Source organism: Antechinus flavipes, chromosome 5 (genome assembly GCF_016432865.1).
Source record: "Antechinus flavipes isolate AdamAnt ecotype Samford, QLD, Australia chromosome 5, AdamAnt_v2, whole genome shotgun sequence".
NCBI lineage: Eukaryota > Metazoa > Chordata > Mammalia > Dasyuromorphia > Dasyuridae > Antechinus > Antechinus flavipes.
The window spans coordinates 103,622,363-103,642,195 of NC_067402.1; the positions used below are offsets into that span (position 1 = coordinate 103,622,363).

Below are 19,833 nucleotides of genomic sequence, written 5' to 3' on the forward strand. Positions count from 1 at the left end.
TCCCTTAAATTTCAATACCAAGAGTTGATTTGAGTATGGGAGTGCCCATGTAGCCCACAGCAGGACTATTTCCTCTAAGAACAAACAGCCATAGCAACAACAAAAAAACAATAACACTCAATTGTTTTACATACTACTTTAGACATCCTATCTCATCTTACACAGGAGAGTTGTTAGGTAATAGTAGTAGTTTGTATAAGTCCAATTGCACCTATGAAGGAACTTAAGCTCAGATATGTTAAATGACAAGATTTGTTACCAAGTATTCTGATTCCAAATCCAATGCTCTTTCCATTATGATCGTTTATTTTGGCAGCCACATCACCTTGTTGACTCATTGAGCTACTAGTCAATTAAAATCCCTATTTGTTTTTTACATATATTGCTGTTAAAACAGGCCTTCCCTAATCGTGAACTTGTGTAGTAGTATTTTTTAACTTATCTCTATTAAGTGTCATCTTTTTAGTTTTAGTCTATTATTTCAACCCATGGAGATTTTTGAATCTTAAATCTATCATTTGATCATTTTTCGCATTTTTTCAGTCATGTCCAACTCTCTGTGAGCCCATTTGGGGTTTTCTTGGCAAAGATACTGGAGTGGTTTGCCATTTCCTTCTCTAGCTTAGATGTCACAAATGAGGAAACTGAGGCAAGCTTGCCTAAGGTCGCAGAGCTAGTAAGTGTCTGAGACCAGATGTGAACTGAGGAAGATGAGTTTCCCCTTTGCACTCTAGTTACTGTGCTGGAGTCACTTCTTAACAGCTACTGTGAGTAGTATCTACACCTCAGAAACTGGCAGATGCTACCATCAGATTTAAATTATTGTTTTATTGATCTCTAAACTTGAGAAAGAAGAAAATGTTAATAATGGAGATTAAACTTTAAAGAGTGTTATGTCTAAATTTTTTCCCAGATTACTGGTTATTAAACACTAGCATGCAAGTGTGTACAAAACATTATTATGTTTCTTGCTCTCAAAGAGCTTTCAAACTCATAGCAAGTGAACTCAGATGAAAATAATACAAATTAAAATATCCCATCTTTGTATCATCTTGTAAACCTACATCTTATGTTTTTTGGATTATAGTATTGATTTTAAAAGAAGCTGCCAGGTGTTATATGATCCTGACTATAGTTCCCTGGTTCTTGAATTGCTTCTTTCAGTATGTTTGTGATATCTTCTTTGATGGGGAAGCTTTAGATTAGGATTGTGACATTCCTTGGACTATTCCTTTTGGAGTTTCTTCCAGGAGAGAATCAGTAGATTCTTTGTTTACTTTGCTTTGTGGTTTTAATAAATCTGGGTGGTTTTCATTTATTATTTCTTGAATTATAGTATCAGGGTTTTTCTTTTTTTTTTAATCATGCTTTTCAAGGAGTCCGATGAGTCTTAAATTATACTTCTCTAAATTGTTTTCCTAGTTAGTTGGTTTTTTAATATCAAATATATTATAATTTTGCCATCTCGATATTTTGGCTTTTTTCTAATATTTCTTGCAGTTATATAGAGTAATTTATTTCTATTTTCTGGGAGTCCATTTCTTGGCTAAGCCTTGCCTCTTTCAAGCTAATTATTCTCCCCCTAATACTTTCTTCCAGAGAGTTTATTTTGCTTAATTTCTTCTAGACACTTATATAGTCTTTGTGGAAAGCACATTTTTTTATGCTTTGAATTTCTGCTTGCAGTTGTGGGGTTATTTGCTCCTTTTTTACAAGGATTGGGAGAGAGTGGGAATCTCTAGATTTGCAATACTTTTTCTCTCAGTATTTTCTATGGTTTATTCAGTTCTCCAGCTTTATTTCCTGAATTAAGACTTTGCCAGGGTCAAAGGCAGTATTTTGCTGTGTTTTTGGGTAGTGAGGTAGTTGACCCTTCATGGTCTTATCCTGGGTCTTCTGGACCTCCATCACCTGAGAGTAGCACTCTTCCACTGGGATCTTTGAAGTTCAGAGTACTGGATGTTCAGGGCCTTATATGGCCTTTCAGGACTGAAAGCTAGGGATTTCAGAGCCTCTGAATCCTGTCTTGCAAGGTCTCCAACTTAGGGGCTTTCTAGCTACAAGAGGACTTTGACAACAAAGCCCTCCACTCTTGCTGACACAGAGCCTTACAGGCCACAGGTGTCCATATCACTCACTTTGCTGGAGGGGCCTCCTTGCTGAATCCCGGCCTGTGAGCTTCTGGCTGGTTTTTGAAATGAAAGCTGTCTCTGTGGTTTCTCTTGGGATTCTTGATCAGGGTTTTCTTGGAGTCGGTATGGGAACTGGGTGGCCAGCCTGCCATGTCAGCAGCCATCTGGTCTGGTGGTCAGCTTTGTGTCATCTGAAAACTGATAAAGTATTTATCACATATCTTCATCCAAATAGTTTATGAAACCATGGAACTCAAAAGGCTTAAAGGTAGCGAGACTGTGTTCATGCATGTTCACTTACTTAGAACAAATGAGATATTTCAGGCTCATAATCACCAATAGCTAAGAAGAAAGACTGGAAACCTTCTTACATGAATGTAAAAGCTTTTATTCTTTTGTCAGAAAACTCTGTGGGACTATATAGTGGAAGAAATTCTGGGAACAACATAGAAAGAGACATGTCCCACTGCTTCAAGCACTCCATGACATTATCCAAGGATGCTATTATTCCTAAAATTATTCTTTTTTGAGTTTTTGCAACTGTTGCTTTTATCAGCTATCAGCACAACTAATATCAAATTAGATTTTGTAAAAGTTACTATCTCATAGAATCAGACTAGAATTATGATCTCATAAGAAGGGACCTGCGAAGTCCCCTAGTCCGGCCACTTTGTTTTACAGATGGAGAAATTGAGGCCCAGAGAGATCAATTAGTGGCAGAGCTAGGCCTAGAAGCCAAGCCTCTTAACCATTTTATACTTGACCAGATCACAGATCTATTCTCTTGGACCCTCTTTGAGCCCTCCTTGCCATGACTTAGCTGTAACATATTTTAAGGTTTCCAAAGCACAATACATCAGCTTTCATTTGAGCCTTACAACCTTGTGAGATCAGTACTATAAATATTATTATTTCATTTTAGAAATAAGAAAACTGTGTATCAGAAAAATTAAGTGATTTGCCTAGGGGTGGCTAGAATGCCAGGCCTGGAGTTAGGAAAACTGAGTTTAAATGTAGCTTCAGACACTTAATATACACAATTATTATGACTTATTATATTAGGACTATTTATGACTTTGGCAAGTCATGCAGCCATACAAGACACTCTAGTCAATCTTCCATCAGTATTTTCTTGGTTTCTTGGTACTTTTTTCCCCCTTATTTATACTTATGTAATTATTTTTAAGTGTCCTAGAATTACATTAAATTGAGAAACTTTTTCTTCCTATCAAGGTTCAGTAACTACCCAACCCCAACTCTTCAGAGGGAACAAATCAATTGAGAACAACATAAAGATAAATAGTATCTTGATTTAGTATCTTGATTGCGATTTTTACAGAGAGAGAAATACAAAATGTTCTACTTTAAGAACTGGGGACATAAAATTCTCTTCAGTATCTCAAATACTTAAAAGAAACTCCACAAACTCCAGTTCCACTGGATTGTCAGGCAAAGAAAAAGATAGACCAAGAAAGGAGATAAAAGGATAAAGACCTAGAGGGATCCTAAGACTAGGCCATCCCAGAGAGAGACTGAGTCAAGGAGAAAAGGAAGAGGAAGTGCTTTTTAAAATTCTATTTTTATGGATAGCTTTTGCCTTTTATATTACCTTCGTTCCCAAATATAGCCCTTCCCTCATCAGCATGCTATCCTTCCTGGTTTCTACTTTTTTTCCCAGCTTTTGGCTCTGCCACATCCATTCTCACTCCCACTTTACAATTTGCTTCCTGTAGTTCCTAATTTCCTTTGGGAAAAATTATGTTGTATGGGAGCAATTGCCACGGGAGTTTTTAATAGAAACTCTGGGGATCCAGAGGCTCCTGGGTAAGGTAATTGTCTGCTTTAAGATTATCAGCTATAAGAAGATAGGACAATGTTGTTTTGGTCTTTGTAGCCCCCAAAAGACATCAATACCTTGACTGTAATTGGCACTTGTTAAGTATTTGGTGAATAAAGTTTGTCTTACTTATCATGTAAGACAGAGGGAAATTAGATTTAAAAAAGAGAAGAGTGATATTATATTAGGGCCCTTTTTTTAGGCCAGGAGCAGAAGGGAGAAGCCCACACACATGCCCTAGGAAAAAGGGAGATGCTACTCCTTTGTCAGTCCTTGAGGGCCCTTTGGAAGGAGGACCCATTAGTATGTTCTTTTTTGATTTTAAAAAATTATGCGAGTTTAAAGCTAACTCCAGCAAGAAAAATGTTTCTAGACCTGGAGGAATTGGATTTAAGTTCTGGGTTTTTTCTTTTTGATTTGTCTCTTTCTACTTGTGTGATCTTGTGCAACTCTTTCATTCATCCTTCTCTAGAATTTATTAGTGAATGAACCTTTAATTAGAAAATTGTGGGTTAAATTCCAGAGAGTCACACTTTAACCCAAGTGTTTCTGGTAAAAAACAAAACGAAACCAAAAACTCTCTTGGCAATTACTTGTATAAAACTAACTTTTCCCTAAGGATAAAGAAGGAAGGAATCTGAACTGCAGCTAACAAAAGAGAAGGATGGATGGAGGAAGAAGGGAATGGGAATGAATATGGATATAGATGGGACTAGCTGACAGAAGCAATTAGAGGTTACAACCTGGAAGGAGACAATAATGAGACAATGGTGGTGGGTAAGTGAGCTGGGATAGAAGGATATATGACATAAAAAGTTTAAGAGACATAGTTTCTGGATAAATAAAATAATTTTATTAATCATGCTAGAAATAACAAAAGGGGGCAGTGACACTCTTAAATATGAAAACCATTTCATATGCCCTTAAAAGAATGAGTGTTCCTGAAGGTGGCAAGTGACTCTGATTGGTTAACAAGTAATGAGAGAATTAATATTATGATGATAGGTGGACCTCTACTAAAAAGGAGCTGAGAGACATGATTGATCCCTCAGGCTTGGATAAAGACTCATTGCTTATCTAGACTAGAGCAATCTAGACAAAAGAGGTCTATCCCTGTTCAGATGTGGCTGAATGGAACAAGGGGCCAGAATTCACCATAGATTAAATTCTTTTTAAGTTTCTGTAGTTGGATAGGACAACCAGCTCTCACCCAGGACCTAGGGATTCAGACAATCTCATCCATTAACAATATCTTTCAGATTCTGGCTTAGTTTTGTTGAGAATGAAGATCTAGGAAAGGAAAAAAATCCCAAGTCTCTCCAATGTTAACAATTAGTCATTTAATAATCATTTCTCTAATAGGGAGAGAAGTTAGTCAAATAAATTTTTTCCTCCCCAGACTGCCTAAGTTCTTGATCACTGATCTAAATAAGTTCCTCATGCAGGCTCCTAAGGCAGAATAAGTGGCTGATCTGAATGAAGAGCTGGGCTTCTTGGGGGCTTTCTGAACTGCCATGGTGTTATTTTTCATCCTTTGTTCTGGAAGAGGACCAGTGACATCAGGAGGGTGATGACTTGGCTTGAACATGAATTGGATTTAAGTGCAGTAGAATTGTATAAAACCGTCAGCTTTCCTGTCCCCTCCAGAGTCATCAAACTTGTGTGGCAAGACAGAAGGCAAGTGGCAATGTCCAAAGAAGCAGTGGGTGACCTTGACTTTTCTAAATTAAGATCTTTACCAATTCTATTTGTCTGTGGCAAAGCCTGTTCAATGACTAAGGGCTAAGTGAGACCAGTGACAAAAGAAGGCCCAATTTACCATTGCAGAAATATCAATCTGGGAGCCAGAAGACTTTTAGGGTTTCTCGCCAGAACAGAAAACAGTCTCTATTTACACTCATTCTAAGCCGTCAATAATTTAGCAATGAGTTATAAAGACGTGGATGGACAAATCTGCTCCCCCCTATCATTGGTTATTCAATGAAAGTCAGAATTGGCTGAACTTCATTCTCAAAGAGATTCAAAATGACATCATTATGTTTGAGTTAAGTTACAGTATGTCCATCTGGCTGATCAGACCAACATGAGCTCCGAATGCTCTGCCACAGGTCGGACACAAATGATCCCTGTGAACATTTGGGGTGGATTCTCTAATTTTATGCATCATGCATTTCTTCCTAGCTATTTCAATTCTGCTTTGCTCACAGAGCACAGCACCTTCTCTGACACAAATGATCTCTATAAACATTTGGGGTGGATTCTCTCAAATTGAACATCTCTCATTTCTTCCTAGCTATTTCAGTTCTGCTTTGCCCAGAGCACAGCACCTTCTTTGGTGAGGGCACGCCACGCTGGGTGATCCAGTGTCAGAGTCTCCTATATCATGCCGTCAATTTTAGTTTTTTAAAAGAGACCTTGAGAGTGTGCTTGTATTGCTTTTTCTGACCACGTTGTGATCATTTGCTTGGTGTGAGTTCCCCGTAAAATAATCTTTTTGGCTTGCTTATTACATTTGTCATTTGAACAATGTGATTAATTCAAAGGAGTTCTGCTCGCTGGAGTGGAGTTGGAATTCTTGACAGTTTAGTTCAAGAAAAGACCTCAGGGTCTGGTAACTTATCCTTCCAAGTAATCTTCAGAGTCTTCATAAGACAACTGAAATAGGAACTATTCAGTTTCCGGGCATGGTGCTGGAGGTTTCACAGGCATACACCCAAGTGATTAGGGCTTAAAAGTATAGTTAAGTAGTTCCATTTGAAATAATGGGCTTTTTAAAAGCATGTTTTTCAGAGCTATATTTCAAGAAATCACAAATGAAACGAGAAGATGACAAGTAAATGATTTTTGAAAATAAATAAATTAAAAAATAAACAGATAAAGATTTTTTAAAAATCTAAGCTCCAGAAATGGATGACTATCTCCAAAAATATAGGCTTCCCAGATTAACAGAGGAGGAAGTAAATTGCTTAAATATTTCCATTTCAGAAAAAGAAATAGAACAAGCTATTAATCAACTCCCTAAAAAAAAAAAAAATCCCCAGGATCAGATGGATTTACATGTGAATTCTACTAAACATTCAAAGAACAATTAGCCCCAATGCTTTATAAACTATTTGAAAAAATAGGGAATGAAGGAGTCCTACCAAATTCCTTTTATGACACAGACATGGTACTGATACCTAAATCGGGTAGGTTGAAAACAGAGAAAGAAAATTATAGACCAATATCCCTAATGAATATTGATGCTAAAATCTTAAATAAGATATTAGCAAAAAGGCTACAGAAAATCATCCCCAGGATAATACACCATTATCAAGTAGGATTTATACCAGGAAAGCAGGGCTGGTTCAATATTAGGAAAACTATCAATATAATTGGCCATATTAATAACCAAATTAACAAAAACCATATGATCATCTCAATACATGCAGAAAAAGTATTTGATAAAATCCAACATTCATTCCTATTAAAAACACTTGAGAGTATAGGAATAAATGGACTTTTCCTTAAAATAATCAGTAGCATCTATTTAAAACCATCAGTAAGCATCATATGTAATGGGGACAAACTGCAACCATTCCCAATTAAAAAAAAATCTAAGCTCCAAATCCCAAAATATAAGCAAGCAGAAATTATATATATTCTCCACTTAGTTGTCTTGACAGTTGACTTCTCTCAGCTCTACCTTACCTTGATAATGTCATTGGTCCTCTTGGAGAAAAAAGGATTCTGCTTGAGGTCTCTTTAAAGAGAGGACTTCGAGAAAAGATATTGAGAGTTAAGCCTCTGTCACACATATCTTTGGCACAGATGCCTCATAGTTATCTTGGTCCAAGTTTAACTTTATTCCTCCCGTGGATGCTGGATGGGCTGCCTAAGGGGCAAGAAAACAATGAAGCTGACTGCTGTCCTGAGAAAGGTGTTGGAACTGGGAGAGCCAGTTGGGTCTTTGGTATTGAGGAAGAAAGAACTTTCTGTTTCTTTTAGTAATCACATCTTGGCCATTCATTGCCTCCCAAAGAACACACTGATCTACTCGTGTTCTCAATGTTCTTTCTCCTTAGCCCCATCCAGTGCTCCCCAGTTAGCTCAGCACCATCACATCCAGAGTTTCCCATCCCCCCAGGAAAATATAGTGCGGAGGGAATACTAGAGAAGGGCCAAAAGGAGCTTAAGTCCTGTTCTGGCTTTTGGTTCTGCTGGCTTATTTCTTTTAAGTCAGCAGCCATTTCACTTGCAAGACTTCTTTGGGGGATCTTAGCTTTAGGAAAAGAGCTAACAAAATGTTTAGCTACCCTATAAAAGTAGCATACACTAACAGAACAGATTGAAAGTTCCAGGCTGAAGTTTTTATATACTTAAAGAGCAAACTGTATTTATTAAAGACCCAAAGTCTCACATACAATCCCCTTTTCTCGATACTCTAGTATGTATATGGAAGCACCTATTTTGTTTGGTAATTAAGTATAGAATAAATTTTTGAATTCAACTATTTAGCTTCTTCTTTGCCCTGTGTGGCTGGTAAATAACTGGATACTGTCTATAAATTGTTCCAGTTAACAGAAATGTTAAGTTCTGCTTTTAATTGAATGATGTTACCTAATGGTTATTGTCCTTGTTGATACTTATTAGCAGATCACAGTTGTCCTGTTGACCCAGGCAAAGTTACAGTTTGCTAATTTAGCCTCAAAGTTACCTATTGGGCAGCTAGGTGGTGCAGTGAATAGAGTTCTAAATCTGGAGTCAGGAAGGCTCATCTTCCAGAGTCTAAATCCAGCCATAGATACTTACCAGACTCATAATCCTGGACAAGTCACTTATTTGCCTCAGTTTCTTCATCTATAAAATGAATTGAAAAGGGAAATAGCAAACCATTCCAATATCTTTGCCAGGAAACATCTTGAAGAGTTGAACACAACTGGAAAACAACTGAACAACAGTTGGGAGTTTTGTTATTGTTTTTTAAACATCCTGTTATGATGCTGTTAATTCCAGAAGAAAAAAAAATCTTAAACTGATTGCAGATAAACCAAAGATATAAATATTTTGTAGTATTGACTGGATATAACTTCATTACGATACTGTATGAGGATGTATTCTTATGGAAGTGGATTTCTTCGACAAAGGGAAGATCTAACTCAGTTTCACTTGATCAATGATGAACAGAAGTAGCTACACCCAAAAAAAGAACACTGGGAAATGAATGTAAACTATTTGCATTTTTGTTTTTCTTCCCTGGTTACTTTTACCTTCTGAATCCAATTCTTCCTGTGCAACAAGAGAACTGTTCGGTTCTGCACACATATATTGTATCTAGGATATACTGTGACATATTTAACATGTATAGGACTGCTTGCCATCTGGGGGAGAGGATGGAGAGAGGGAGGGGAAAAGTCAGAACAGAAGTGAATACAAGGGATAATGTTGTAAAAAATTACCCTGGCATGGGGTCTGTCAATAAAAAGTTATAATTATTAAAAAATAAATAAATAAAAATGCTAATTAACTGAAAAAAAAAAGTATTGGCAGGATATAGAATCTTAGGTTCTATCCCAGTCCCCATATTTATAAAAATAGTCAATGTGGTGACTCAAGTCTTTCAAAAAGTAGACTTTAATAATAACATTATTGATAATATATATATATATATATATATATAAAATGATATGTCAATGGCTGACATGTCTGTAATGCTTTCAGGTTTGCAAAGCCCATATCAACACTGTTAGAGCTGAATCTCTTCTCTTGATCTGAACCAGCCTCTTCCTTGGCAGTAGCTTTAAGGAGGCCTTGTAGTAATGGAAATATGATCAGATGTGGCACCAGTCCTAGTTCTGAAGCTTTACTAGCAATATATAGAGAGTATATTATTTTATATGTTACATATAAAATAGAGATAAGAACACGTAGACCCCTTACCTCATGGGTTTGCTGCAAAGGGAAGGATTTATAAAGATCTACATAAATGGGGCATTTTTTAATCTTCTTGTAAAAGTCTTTCATGCCCATGCATACAGGGTTTCTGAGAGCTAGTACAGTATATTGGAGGGAGGGGGTGGCAGAGGGAAAAGGCAGTCAAAAGTCCTGGGTTCTAATTCTGGCTTTGTGACTGGAGACCTTGTGCAACTTTGGGCAAATTATTTCATCTTTAGAGTTTTGTTTCTTCATCTGCAAAAATGGGTAAGATAGTCTTCCCCAAATCTAGCATACTCTCCCATTTCCCATGTGGAAACTCAGACCTTGGGGAGGGCAGTTTGAGGAACAGAACAAGGCATGGTCCTCCAAACATATGCAATATAGATATCTGATAAAACAAACAAAAAACAGTGCTTGCTTCTGGGAAGAAGTTGGGGGAAAAGTATTTTGTCATTAGTCTTGTCGTCCCTCAGTAATGCAAGATGAAGAGATGGATGCTGCTGTAGACTTCAGTGCTGAAGGGGGATGCATTGTTAGGGAAAGACTATGAGGCAGAAGCTTCCTAGAAGGGTTTTTCTTTATATATATATTTAATTTTTTCCCCAGTTACATTCAAAACAATTTTTTTTAACTTTTTGAGTTCTCTTCCTTATCCCCATCCACAATTAAGAAACTATATGCAAAGTTATGTAAAAACATTTCCATAGAAGTTAAGTTGTGAAAGAAATAGATCTCCTACCCTAAATGAAAATAAAAACCTTCAAGAAAAGGTTTAAAAAAAGAGAAAAAAAGAGAATGCTTCAACCTGTATTCAGATACAATCAATTCCTTCTCTGGGTATGCATAGGATTTTTCATCATATGTCCTTCAGAATAGTCATAGATGATCATATTACTGAGAATAGCAAAATCATTTACAGCTGGCCATCCTAGAATATTGCTATACTTTGTCTATAGTCCATTTCACTTTGAGTTCATGGAGGCCTTTCTAGGTTTTTTTGGTTTTGTTTTGTTTTTTTCTGAGAGCATCCTGCTCATCATTTCCCACAGAACAATAATATTCCATCACAAACACCTATTTTATTGAGTTTATTGAGACATCTGGAAGGATTTGGGGGGGAGGGGATTGGAAGATCCAGAAGGATTCTGTTCTTGGTTCTCTTTCCTTTTCTCCTTAGGTTATGTTCTTCAGTGATATCTTCTACTCACCTCCTCCTGTGGTTGTGACCAGTACTCCTGTGCTTTTGACCCTCTAACCTTCAGTCTTGTTCTCACTCCCAAAATATGGTCTCCCATTTCAACTTCCTGCTAGACATTTCCAGGCAGCTATCTCTCTAGCCTCATCATTCTTACTTATTAATATAAAATCTCCCAGACTTTCCCTTTCCCTTCACTGCCCATGTCCAATCATATCAAGCTCTATTAATTCTTCTTTCTTCAAGCTGTGTCTTCCTTTCCATTCCCACTAATGCAAACTTTGGAGTTAGGGGACCCAGATTCAGAATCCCAACTTGGATACTATTTTGTATCACATTAAATAAGACACTTTACTACTATAGTTCTCAGTTTCTCTATCTGTTAAGAAAAGGATTGGGTTTCTGCTTTCTAAGATTCCTTCCTAGCTCCATGATCCTACTTTTGGCCCATTTTGCCTCACACTTGGACTTCTGCAATAACTTCCTGGCTGGTCTCCCTGTCTATAGTTATCTTCCTTCTCTAATCCACTTTACACCGGCCACCAGAGGAATCCTTTCTAAATACTATTTTCATCATTTCACTCCTTTGCTCAAAAACCTAATGAACTTTCATTTCCTACTGGAGGAAGTCCAAGCTTCTAAGGCCAAGATGCTGTAATTAATCCAAATTGCTGTGCTTGAATATGCTCCCTTTGCCTTTCTGTATGCCATTCACTCCTGTGAGACATGGTGAAAAGAGCACTAAGCTTGGTCCTGGAGAACCTGTATTCAACATTTACCAGCTGTGTGATTTTAAGCAAGCCATTTATCTGAGTCTTAGCTTCTTCACCTGTAAAATGGGGATGATATTGCCTGACCTCCAAGCCTTGTTGTGAGAAAAGCAATCTGTATTTTTAAAAATGTGATATAGAAACAATTGTTATCATTGCTCCCACTTTTGTCTCCACACATGCCTCCATATCGCCTATCCAAGTCCTTTGTGGTTCGGTTATTTTAGAAGTGCCAAATCTACAAGACTCACTTTGGGGTTTTCTTGGCAAAGATATTAGAGGGGTTTGTCATTGCCTTCTCCTGCTCATTTTACAGAGGAGATAACTGACACAAACAGGGTTGTGACTTGCCCAGGGTCATGCAGCTAGGAAGTGTTGAGTCCACATTTGAAATCAGGAAGGTGAAGACCCACCATTTTCTCCACTACTCATCTTATACTTCGGTCAAATGCTACCTCCTCCATGAAACCTTTCCTGGTCACCCCCTCCCCAGATGTGCTGTCTCCTTTCTGCTACCCTCTCCTATCCTCATGACAACTGTTTTACCTGTTTTACCTTGCCTTCTGACGACATGTCTTTACCCTAAGTGTCCTCCATCTCTACCATTTTATGATTGAATTAGATTAGTAGTTTTGGGGACTATGTTTTAATCCTTCCTCCCCCACCTCAGTACCCAGCAGAGCACTTTGCACACAGTCATTAAATGTTTGTTGAATATTTAAGAAGGGAAATTAAATTTCTCTCATTGAGTGAAGGGGAAAATGTCTAGGAACCTGGAAAAACCATGAGCTTCTTAGCTTGCCAGGGGCTTTGGAGAATGTAGAAGAGTTTTTAGATAAGGGATACTGGAGCGTCTCTTGGGCCACAGAGTGAAACATTTCTATTTTTTCCCCCTAGGACTTCCTGAGCAGATATCCGATCCAGAGATTATATTGGGTGGGTCTACGTCGAGGCCCTGAAGGGTGGCAATGGATCAATGGGGCTCCATTGCCCCCTCAGCTGTGAGTGACTGCATTGGATTCAGATGGCATGTGTGAGTGGGATAGCTCCTGGCTGCTGCTAGCGGTCTTCAGTGTGGCTCATTCATGGCATGAAGGGCTATGGACACAGTAGAACTTGGTGTCTGTTCCCCTGCCCTGGGTAGGTTACACTGATCCTACCATCACTGTTTCCAGAGTATCTGGGGAGAGGGAGAGGTCACAAGAGATCTCCCCCCCCCACACACACACCAGATTTAGCACTCATTCTCTACTCTGATGGAGCCTATTGGGATCCCACAGCCCTGAAATGAGGGAGTACAACATACAAAGCAACACACAGACCAGCCCGTTTAGAAAGAATACTTGGATGCTGGGGATACAGGGTGAATAAGTGCCTGGATTTTATTGGAGGTGGGATATTAAGACTTCCTGTTAGAGTTAATGTGTCAAAGGGAAGGAAAGGGGCATCCTTTCTCATCTCTTTATCCTCTTTTATTCTTCCTCCTTTCCAGGCTCCTAAATGAAGATGAAGACAGCCCTCAGAACCAGAACTGTGGGGGCTTGGAAGAAGGGAAGCTCAAAGCTTTAGAATGTGCCTCCTCTCGACCCTGGATCTGTGTCAGGGAGGCCAAATGATCTGCTCCCTCTTCAAGTCTAAATCCAAAAGAAGTGGGCCAGGAAGGCATCATGGTATTACATAGACAAGGTCAGATCGTGTGCTGAGGGGGGTTACGGTTTCTCAATATAAATATTTCTGTGAAACCTTGGCTTAGGGCCCAGAGACAAACCCTGAAAAACACAAATTATTCATCGAAAACTCAGGTAGTAGACCTCCAGTCCTCAGCCAAGGGGATCCTATTTTGTGGGGTTAACGAAAACTGGTTTGTAGCCTGTGGAATCTTAACTCTAATTTTAATCCAGCTTCTGAACTTTGCTCAGCCAGTGGCCACTTAGCATTTCTGGGTCTGGCTCCTGTTCCCCTTATTTCCAGCATCATATATGTACATAATTGCTTTATTTTACTTACCAAGGGAGAAGGAGAATTAAGGAGCCAAATTCCTATGCTGATTGAACTGCCAGTTTTCATTACAGTACACTGAACAACAGATAATGTTTAAATTGCTTTGTTACAGTGACCTTTAATTATTGTGGCTGGCTACATTGTTAGTTATATTTCAAGTCTACAGAGGTTACAGATGAATTCTAAACCCAGTTGGGAAACAGAATACAACTTCAGGTGGGCTATGGAAAAGGATGTAACAGTACATAAATGAGTGTTTATTAGAAATCACAGTAACCATGGAAAGCTAGATGGTGCAGGGAATAAAGCACCAGCACTGGAATCCAGAGGACCAGAGTTCAAATCCAACTTCAGATCCTAGACATTTACTGTGGTACTCCAGGCAAATCACTTAACCCTAATTGTCTTGCTCCCTCCCTTTCCTTCCTCTTTCCTCTTCCCTACCTCAAAAAAAAGAAACCAAGGTAACCAGGAAGACCACCAGGATTGCTAAATAGGTGCTGGAGGCAATCTCTAAAGCAGTGATTCTTATCATAGGAAAATATTATCTTGTAAAACTTGCTATTATAAGTCCTTACTTCTTAAAATCATTAAAGATATACTTCAAAAAGTCTCCTTTTCCCTCTCTGCTTTCCACTAATTTTTTTTTTCTCTTTTTCTCTTCTAAAGCCGAAACATGTAATAGTTGAAATTAGTATAATACTTGACTTTAACAATAGAGTTGGGTTCAAGCCCTGGATTTCATTGGCTGAATGGCAAATTGATTGACCTTTCCAGGGCTCAGTTTCCTACTCTGCTGAAAAAATAAAGGTGGGAATAGGTGGGTGGGTAGACTACATGATATTTGGGGTTCCTTACACCTCTGTAAATTCATGAATTAGTGCTAACCCCAATTACTTTGACTAGGAATTTATTCCTGTGTCATGGGCTAACCAGATTTTTCTTAAATTGCTTGGGTTTTTTTTTCAAGGTCAACTTCTCTATACAGCAGCTTGTATATATTGTAGCCCCTAAACTTTGCTGTTCAAGATGTTGTAAAGAAGTGGGACAGACAGGAGGACCCGAGTTCAAATCTGACCTCAGACACTTAAGACTTCCTAGCTGTGTGACCCTGGGCAAGTCACTTGACCCCAATTGCCTCAACAACAACAAAGTGAGAGACGGGACATAAAAGCACCACAGTTATCAGGAAGTAGCTGAGTGACAAGAAGGAGAAATGAAAGATGCCATTGAGAACTGAAGGAAAACTTATTTCTGCTATGGGTACTACCATCCTCCAAGGTCTGGAGATCTCAACTTGGGTCACCTCTGACTCAATTCTCCTTATTACAATGGAATGAGTAGCCAAGTTTTGTTTCTATACTCCATAATACTTCCTACACCATCTGCTCCCTTGTGGCCATCACCCTCATTACTTCTAAGTGTCTCCCTGACTCCAGTTTTCTCTCCCCCACAATCTTTCTTTGATTTAGTTTCCAAAGTGATGCTTCTAAGGGAGAGGTCTGACCATATCACTTTTCTGCTCAGAAAGCTTCAGAATCTGCTCACTACGGCCTTAAAGATAAAGTGTAGACTTCTTATTTGGCAATCAGATCCTTCACAATCTGCCAAATCTATATCCAGATTTTTTTATAATTGGTTCTTCTACGAATACTCTAAAATAAACCATTTGCTATTCCCCATATTCTATCTTCAGGTTATATATCATTGCATTGTCCCCTTATACCTGGAATGTACTTTCTCCTCACTTAGACTTCTTAAGAGTCCTCATCTCCCTGGGGCAGCTTGATGGCACAATGGATAGAGCACAGCCCTGCGGTTAGGAGGATCTGAGTTCACATCCAGCCTTGGACACTTAAAACTTCCTAGCTGTGTGACCCTGGGCAAGTCACTTGACCTTAATTGCCTCAGCAAAAAAAAAAAAAAAATCCTAATCGCCTTTCAAAGCTCACCTCAAGTTCCATCTCCTACTTGAGGCCTTTCCTACTCCTTCTCAACTATCAAATGTTCTGGAAATTATTTTGTATTTATATACATGTGACACATTGCTTTTCCCTAAAAGACTAAGTTCTGTGAGGGCAGGGACTGTTTCTTTTTTGTCTTTGTATTTCCACTACTGCCACATAACATAATAAAATGCTTGTTAATCTATCAACTGATTGAAAGCTTTCTTCACTAACTCACCCTTACTCCAGCACTTTGAAGATCAATATTTCCAAATCACGAATTTTTATTTCTCTTTAAAACTTTTACTACCAAAAGTCTTTATTTTTTAACCTATATTTTAAAAGCAAATTCCTTTTTGATCCTATTGACTTCTCATTTTCCTGCTCTAATCTTGGTTTTATTGTTTAACGTCCTGAGCAGTAATCACATTTTCTCTGCTTCCATCAATCATCCAAACTCCCAACTACCAAGACCCATCATGTTGAGGCTAGAGAATTGGAATGGATTTAGTCTCAGTGTTGGAGCTCAAATCCCTTCAATAATATCCTCAACAGGGGCAGCTAGTTGGTGGTGTATAGAGCACCAGCCTTAAAGTCAGGAGGACCTGACTTCAAGTCTGACCTCAAACGCTTAACATGTCCTAGCTGTGTGACCCTGGGCAAGTCACAACCCTAAATGCCTCAGCCAAAAAATAATATCCTCAATAAGTCGAGGACCTTCACTTGAGGACCTCCAAGGCAGCTCATTCCATCAATACAAACCTGTTAGGAAAATTTTCCTTACGATGAGCTAACATCTGTTCCCCTGTAACATCTACCTTTTGATATTTTGTTGCCCAGCAGTGTAGGTTGGGTTCAGAAGCCAAAGGCTAGAGAGACAACATGAAGACAAATCAATATTCTAAGGGCACTGTTGAATTTGTGATAAGGGTGATTTCAAAGTCAGTGTATTATTTTCTGCTCCTTGGTAGAAAGAGTGTAGCCAAGACCACTCAAGGAAGGAATGTATAGCTTCAGAGACAAAAGAGAGATTAAAAGTATTAGTTCCACCTAGGGTGGGCGTAACCAGAAAAACCATAACTCGGAGACCAGTGGCCTTCACTGACAACAGGCAAATTATTTAGGGCTTTCTTAGCTTTTGAAAACTGAGTCAAGTGAGACTGCTGATGCTGGAGATGTGATGTTAAAGTAAGGAGGTTAGTTTCTACCAGCCACACGTGAAAATCTGATTCCTTATTTAAGAGGTACACCTCAGTTTTATGTTCTGAAATTCCTTTACACCACACATGAGTTATTGAGTTGAACCTACTTTGTAGTGTCTGGGATAGGATAGAAAGGAGCCTGAAAATCTTTTCATGCAACAGAAATGGATCCTCTTTTTACTTTTAGAGACAGTAGCAAACATCACTGGGTCATAAATAAGACTTGCAGATAGAATTATTAGTCATCAAATATGATCCAAAGCTGGGAGCCATGGATTTAAAAAGTATTTTGATGCAATTGATTTCTTTTGTAATTCCATGTATTTTGTGTATTTAAAAACATAATCCTGAGGTGTCCATTAGGCTTCACCAGACTGTCAAAAGGTTTAGAACCCATGGTCTAGAGACAATTACAGACAGAGCTAGAAGGTGCCTTAGACACTATTCAGTTCAATCATTTGACTTTACAAACAGAAATGGAGCTTCACACAGAAAAGCAACTTACTTGTCCTGGGTTACAAGTGTCTACATCTAATCAACTTCTCTGGGGCTCAGTTTCCTCAACTGAAATCATGTGGTTGGAGCGGATAACGCCCAAGTCTCTTTTGCTCTAACATTTCTCTCCCCTCTCCCCCAGCCATCCTCCCCATTTGTCTCCCCACTCCCCTTTCCATTCTTCCTCTTTCTCTTTTTTTCCTCCCTCATGTGGAAGCCCCAGCTGAGGCCCTTGGTCCTTGTTAGGTCGTACCTCACTATACTTTCTTTTTTGTATTAGGTTTTCCTATCACTGTTTTCACAGCAAAGGACAGCAGCATTTGATCACTAAACCTTGGGACATGGCTGGCTGGAGCCAAGTCAGAGCTATGGATTTTATCTTTGACTTTTGACTCATTATCAGCAACAGCAACAACAATAATAATAATTTCAGACTAAATGACAGGCAGAGAGGAGAGGAAAATCAGACTTCTTAAGAGTTATTGTAAAGACTCCTATTTCCCCAAAATAGTGGTGTTAAACTCAAATGCAAACAGATCCTTGTAGATGGCATATTGACTCAGAAAAATACAATTTAACATTACCTATATGGCATTTTATTTATTTTGCTAAACAGGTCACGGTCACCCGCTGGGGGATCACCAGCCACCCTGCCTTTTGTCTTGCCACTACATTTGGATGGCTCAGGAGGCAAGAGTGAGGCTGATGACTTTTGGAAGCCCTTGAGAACCTCATTTAAATCCAATAAGGGTGTAAGTCAAGATATCAACTCCAGGATGTCATTGGTCCTCTCTGAGAACAAGGGATGAATACCAAATTTTGTAAACATTTCCCAATTACATTTTAATCTGGTTAAGAGTCTGCACTGGAAAATTCTGCCATGAGTTTTGACACTTCTGTCCCAACACTCCTGAGACACTGGGAGGCAGGGACTTATTACCCATCTATATGGTATAATGGATTGACATCCCTTTTTGGTAGGGACGCTTTAAAGTCTATGTGTCAAAAATATGACTGAATGGCTGAAAAAAAATGGTGGCTGAAATAATCCAACACCCAATTAAGTGACGAGCCACAGACAATCTGTCAGTAGGTCCATATGCTAAACCTTTCTAGTTTGGTTGTATCTGTTAAGAACATGGGTGTTACCCAGTGGCTTTGGGGGAGCCAAGGCTGCATCTGTGACATGAGACATCTCCAGGAAGATTTCAATGTAGTCATGTTCAGAACATTCAGACTCCCTTAGTTTATTTCATCCAGAATCACTTCTTCCTTTCTCTTCTCTGCAATGAAGTACAATGTAGGCTTGAGACAACATCATTATTGAGCTAAAATTAATGAATTGAAAAATACTTTTTATTGAATTAATGAGTTAAAGCCTGAAGTTAATGCTAAAATATTTGCAGTGAACTAAGAAAGGTAAAGCAATGTTATTTGTTTTTGAACTTAAGTGTCTTGAAGGTTTTTTCCCTGAAAGTCCAGATTTTTATTTTTCTCTGAACTGGAGTAAGTCTCCTCTAATTCACTAATTAGCAAATGTACAGGCCCACTTGAAAATGAATAGGTCCTAAATTAGGGGGTTGAAATAATATGCTAGGTAGAGAGTAGGGAAAGAATTGGCATAGTTCTTTCTTGTCCATTCTTTTCCCCTTCTCTTTTCTCTCAGTATTGTTAAGTCATGAAATGGAACAGGGTGGGAAATATTGAAATAGCCAGATGAAAGGTGAAAACTTCTGCCAGTTATGACAAACCATTTCTTGACTGGTTTTTGTGCTCAATTTATAAAATAATCAATTGTTCTGTGGACATAGTTGATATCTCATCTCTCTGGATCTCATCTTTGGAGTGTTAAATTAGGGAATTCGACTAGATGATCATCACTAAGGCGCCTTCAAAACTATTTGGGAAAATGACTGAACCTCTTCCTCATGACTTCGGCATTTAGTGCATAGAAGTTCCCTTCTTGCCTGAGGTGACTGGCCAACTGATTCTGCCAGGAATCATTTGCATTATTTTAGCCAGCTAAAGTCTCAGAACAGAGGATGGGGTAGAGGGATAAATAAAGAGGGATAGATTTGGTCACTCTGTTCTCCTCCAGAACAGGAAAGACCAGGCTAAATTTCTCTCTCCCCAAATGTTAGTCTAGAAAAGCTTGACTTCCTCCTTATCAAATTCAGTTCCACACACACGCGCATGTGCACAGACTCACAGCATATAGTAAATAAATGCCATTTATTCAATCCAGTAGCAAATAGAAACTAGAGAAGATACACAGATGAGAATATACTAGACAATACACAGACTGAATAAGCCTTCCTACTGGAGCCAGCTATCTCAGC

At 38.6% G+C, this 19,833-nt stretch overlaps 1 protein-coding gene across 5 annotated transcripts in view; it reads left to right on the forward strand.

The window, feature by feature from the left end:
• KLRG2 (killer cell lectin like receptor G2) overlaps positions 1-16,006 on the forward strand; it is a 33,763-nt gene extending 17,757 nt beyond the window's left edge. For 2 of the 5 annotated variants that reach the window (XR_007954237.1, XM_052000798.1), the window contains exons 4-5: positions 12,748-12,883; positions 13,343-13,437. Coding sequence is in view for 3 of the 5 variants with exons in the window: in XM_052000798.1 (XP_051856758.1) it covers positions 12,748-12,855 (108 nt within the window). In the remaining 2 variants the exon portion in view is untranslated. Of the gene's footprint in view, positions 1-12,747; positions 12,884-13,342 lie in introns of all 5 variants that reach the window. The other 3 variants (XR_007954236.1, XM_052000797.1, XM_052000796.1) reach the window with 3 other exon arrangements.
• The last annotated feature ends 3,827 nt before the right edge of the window (positions 16,007-19,833 follow it).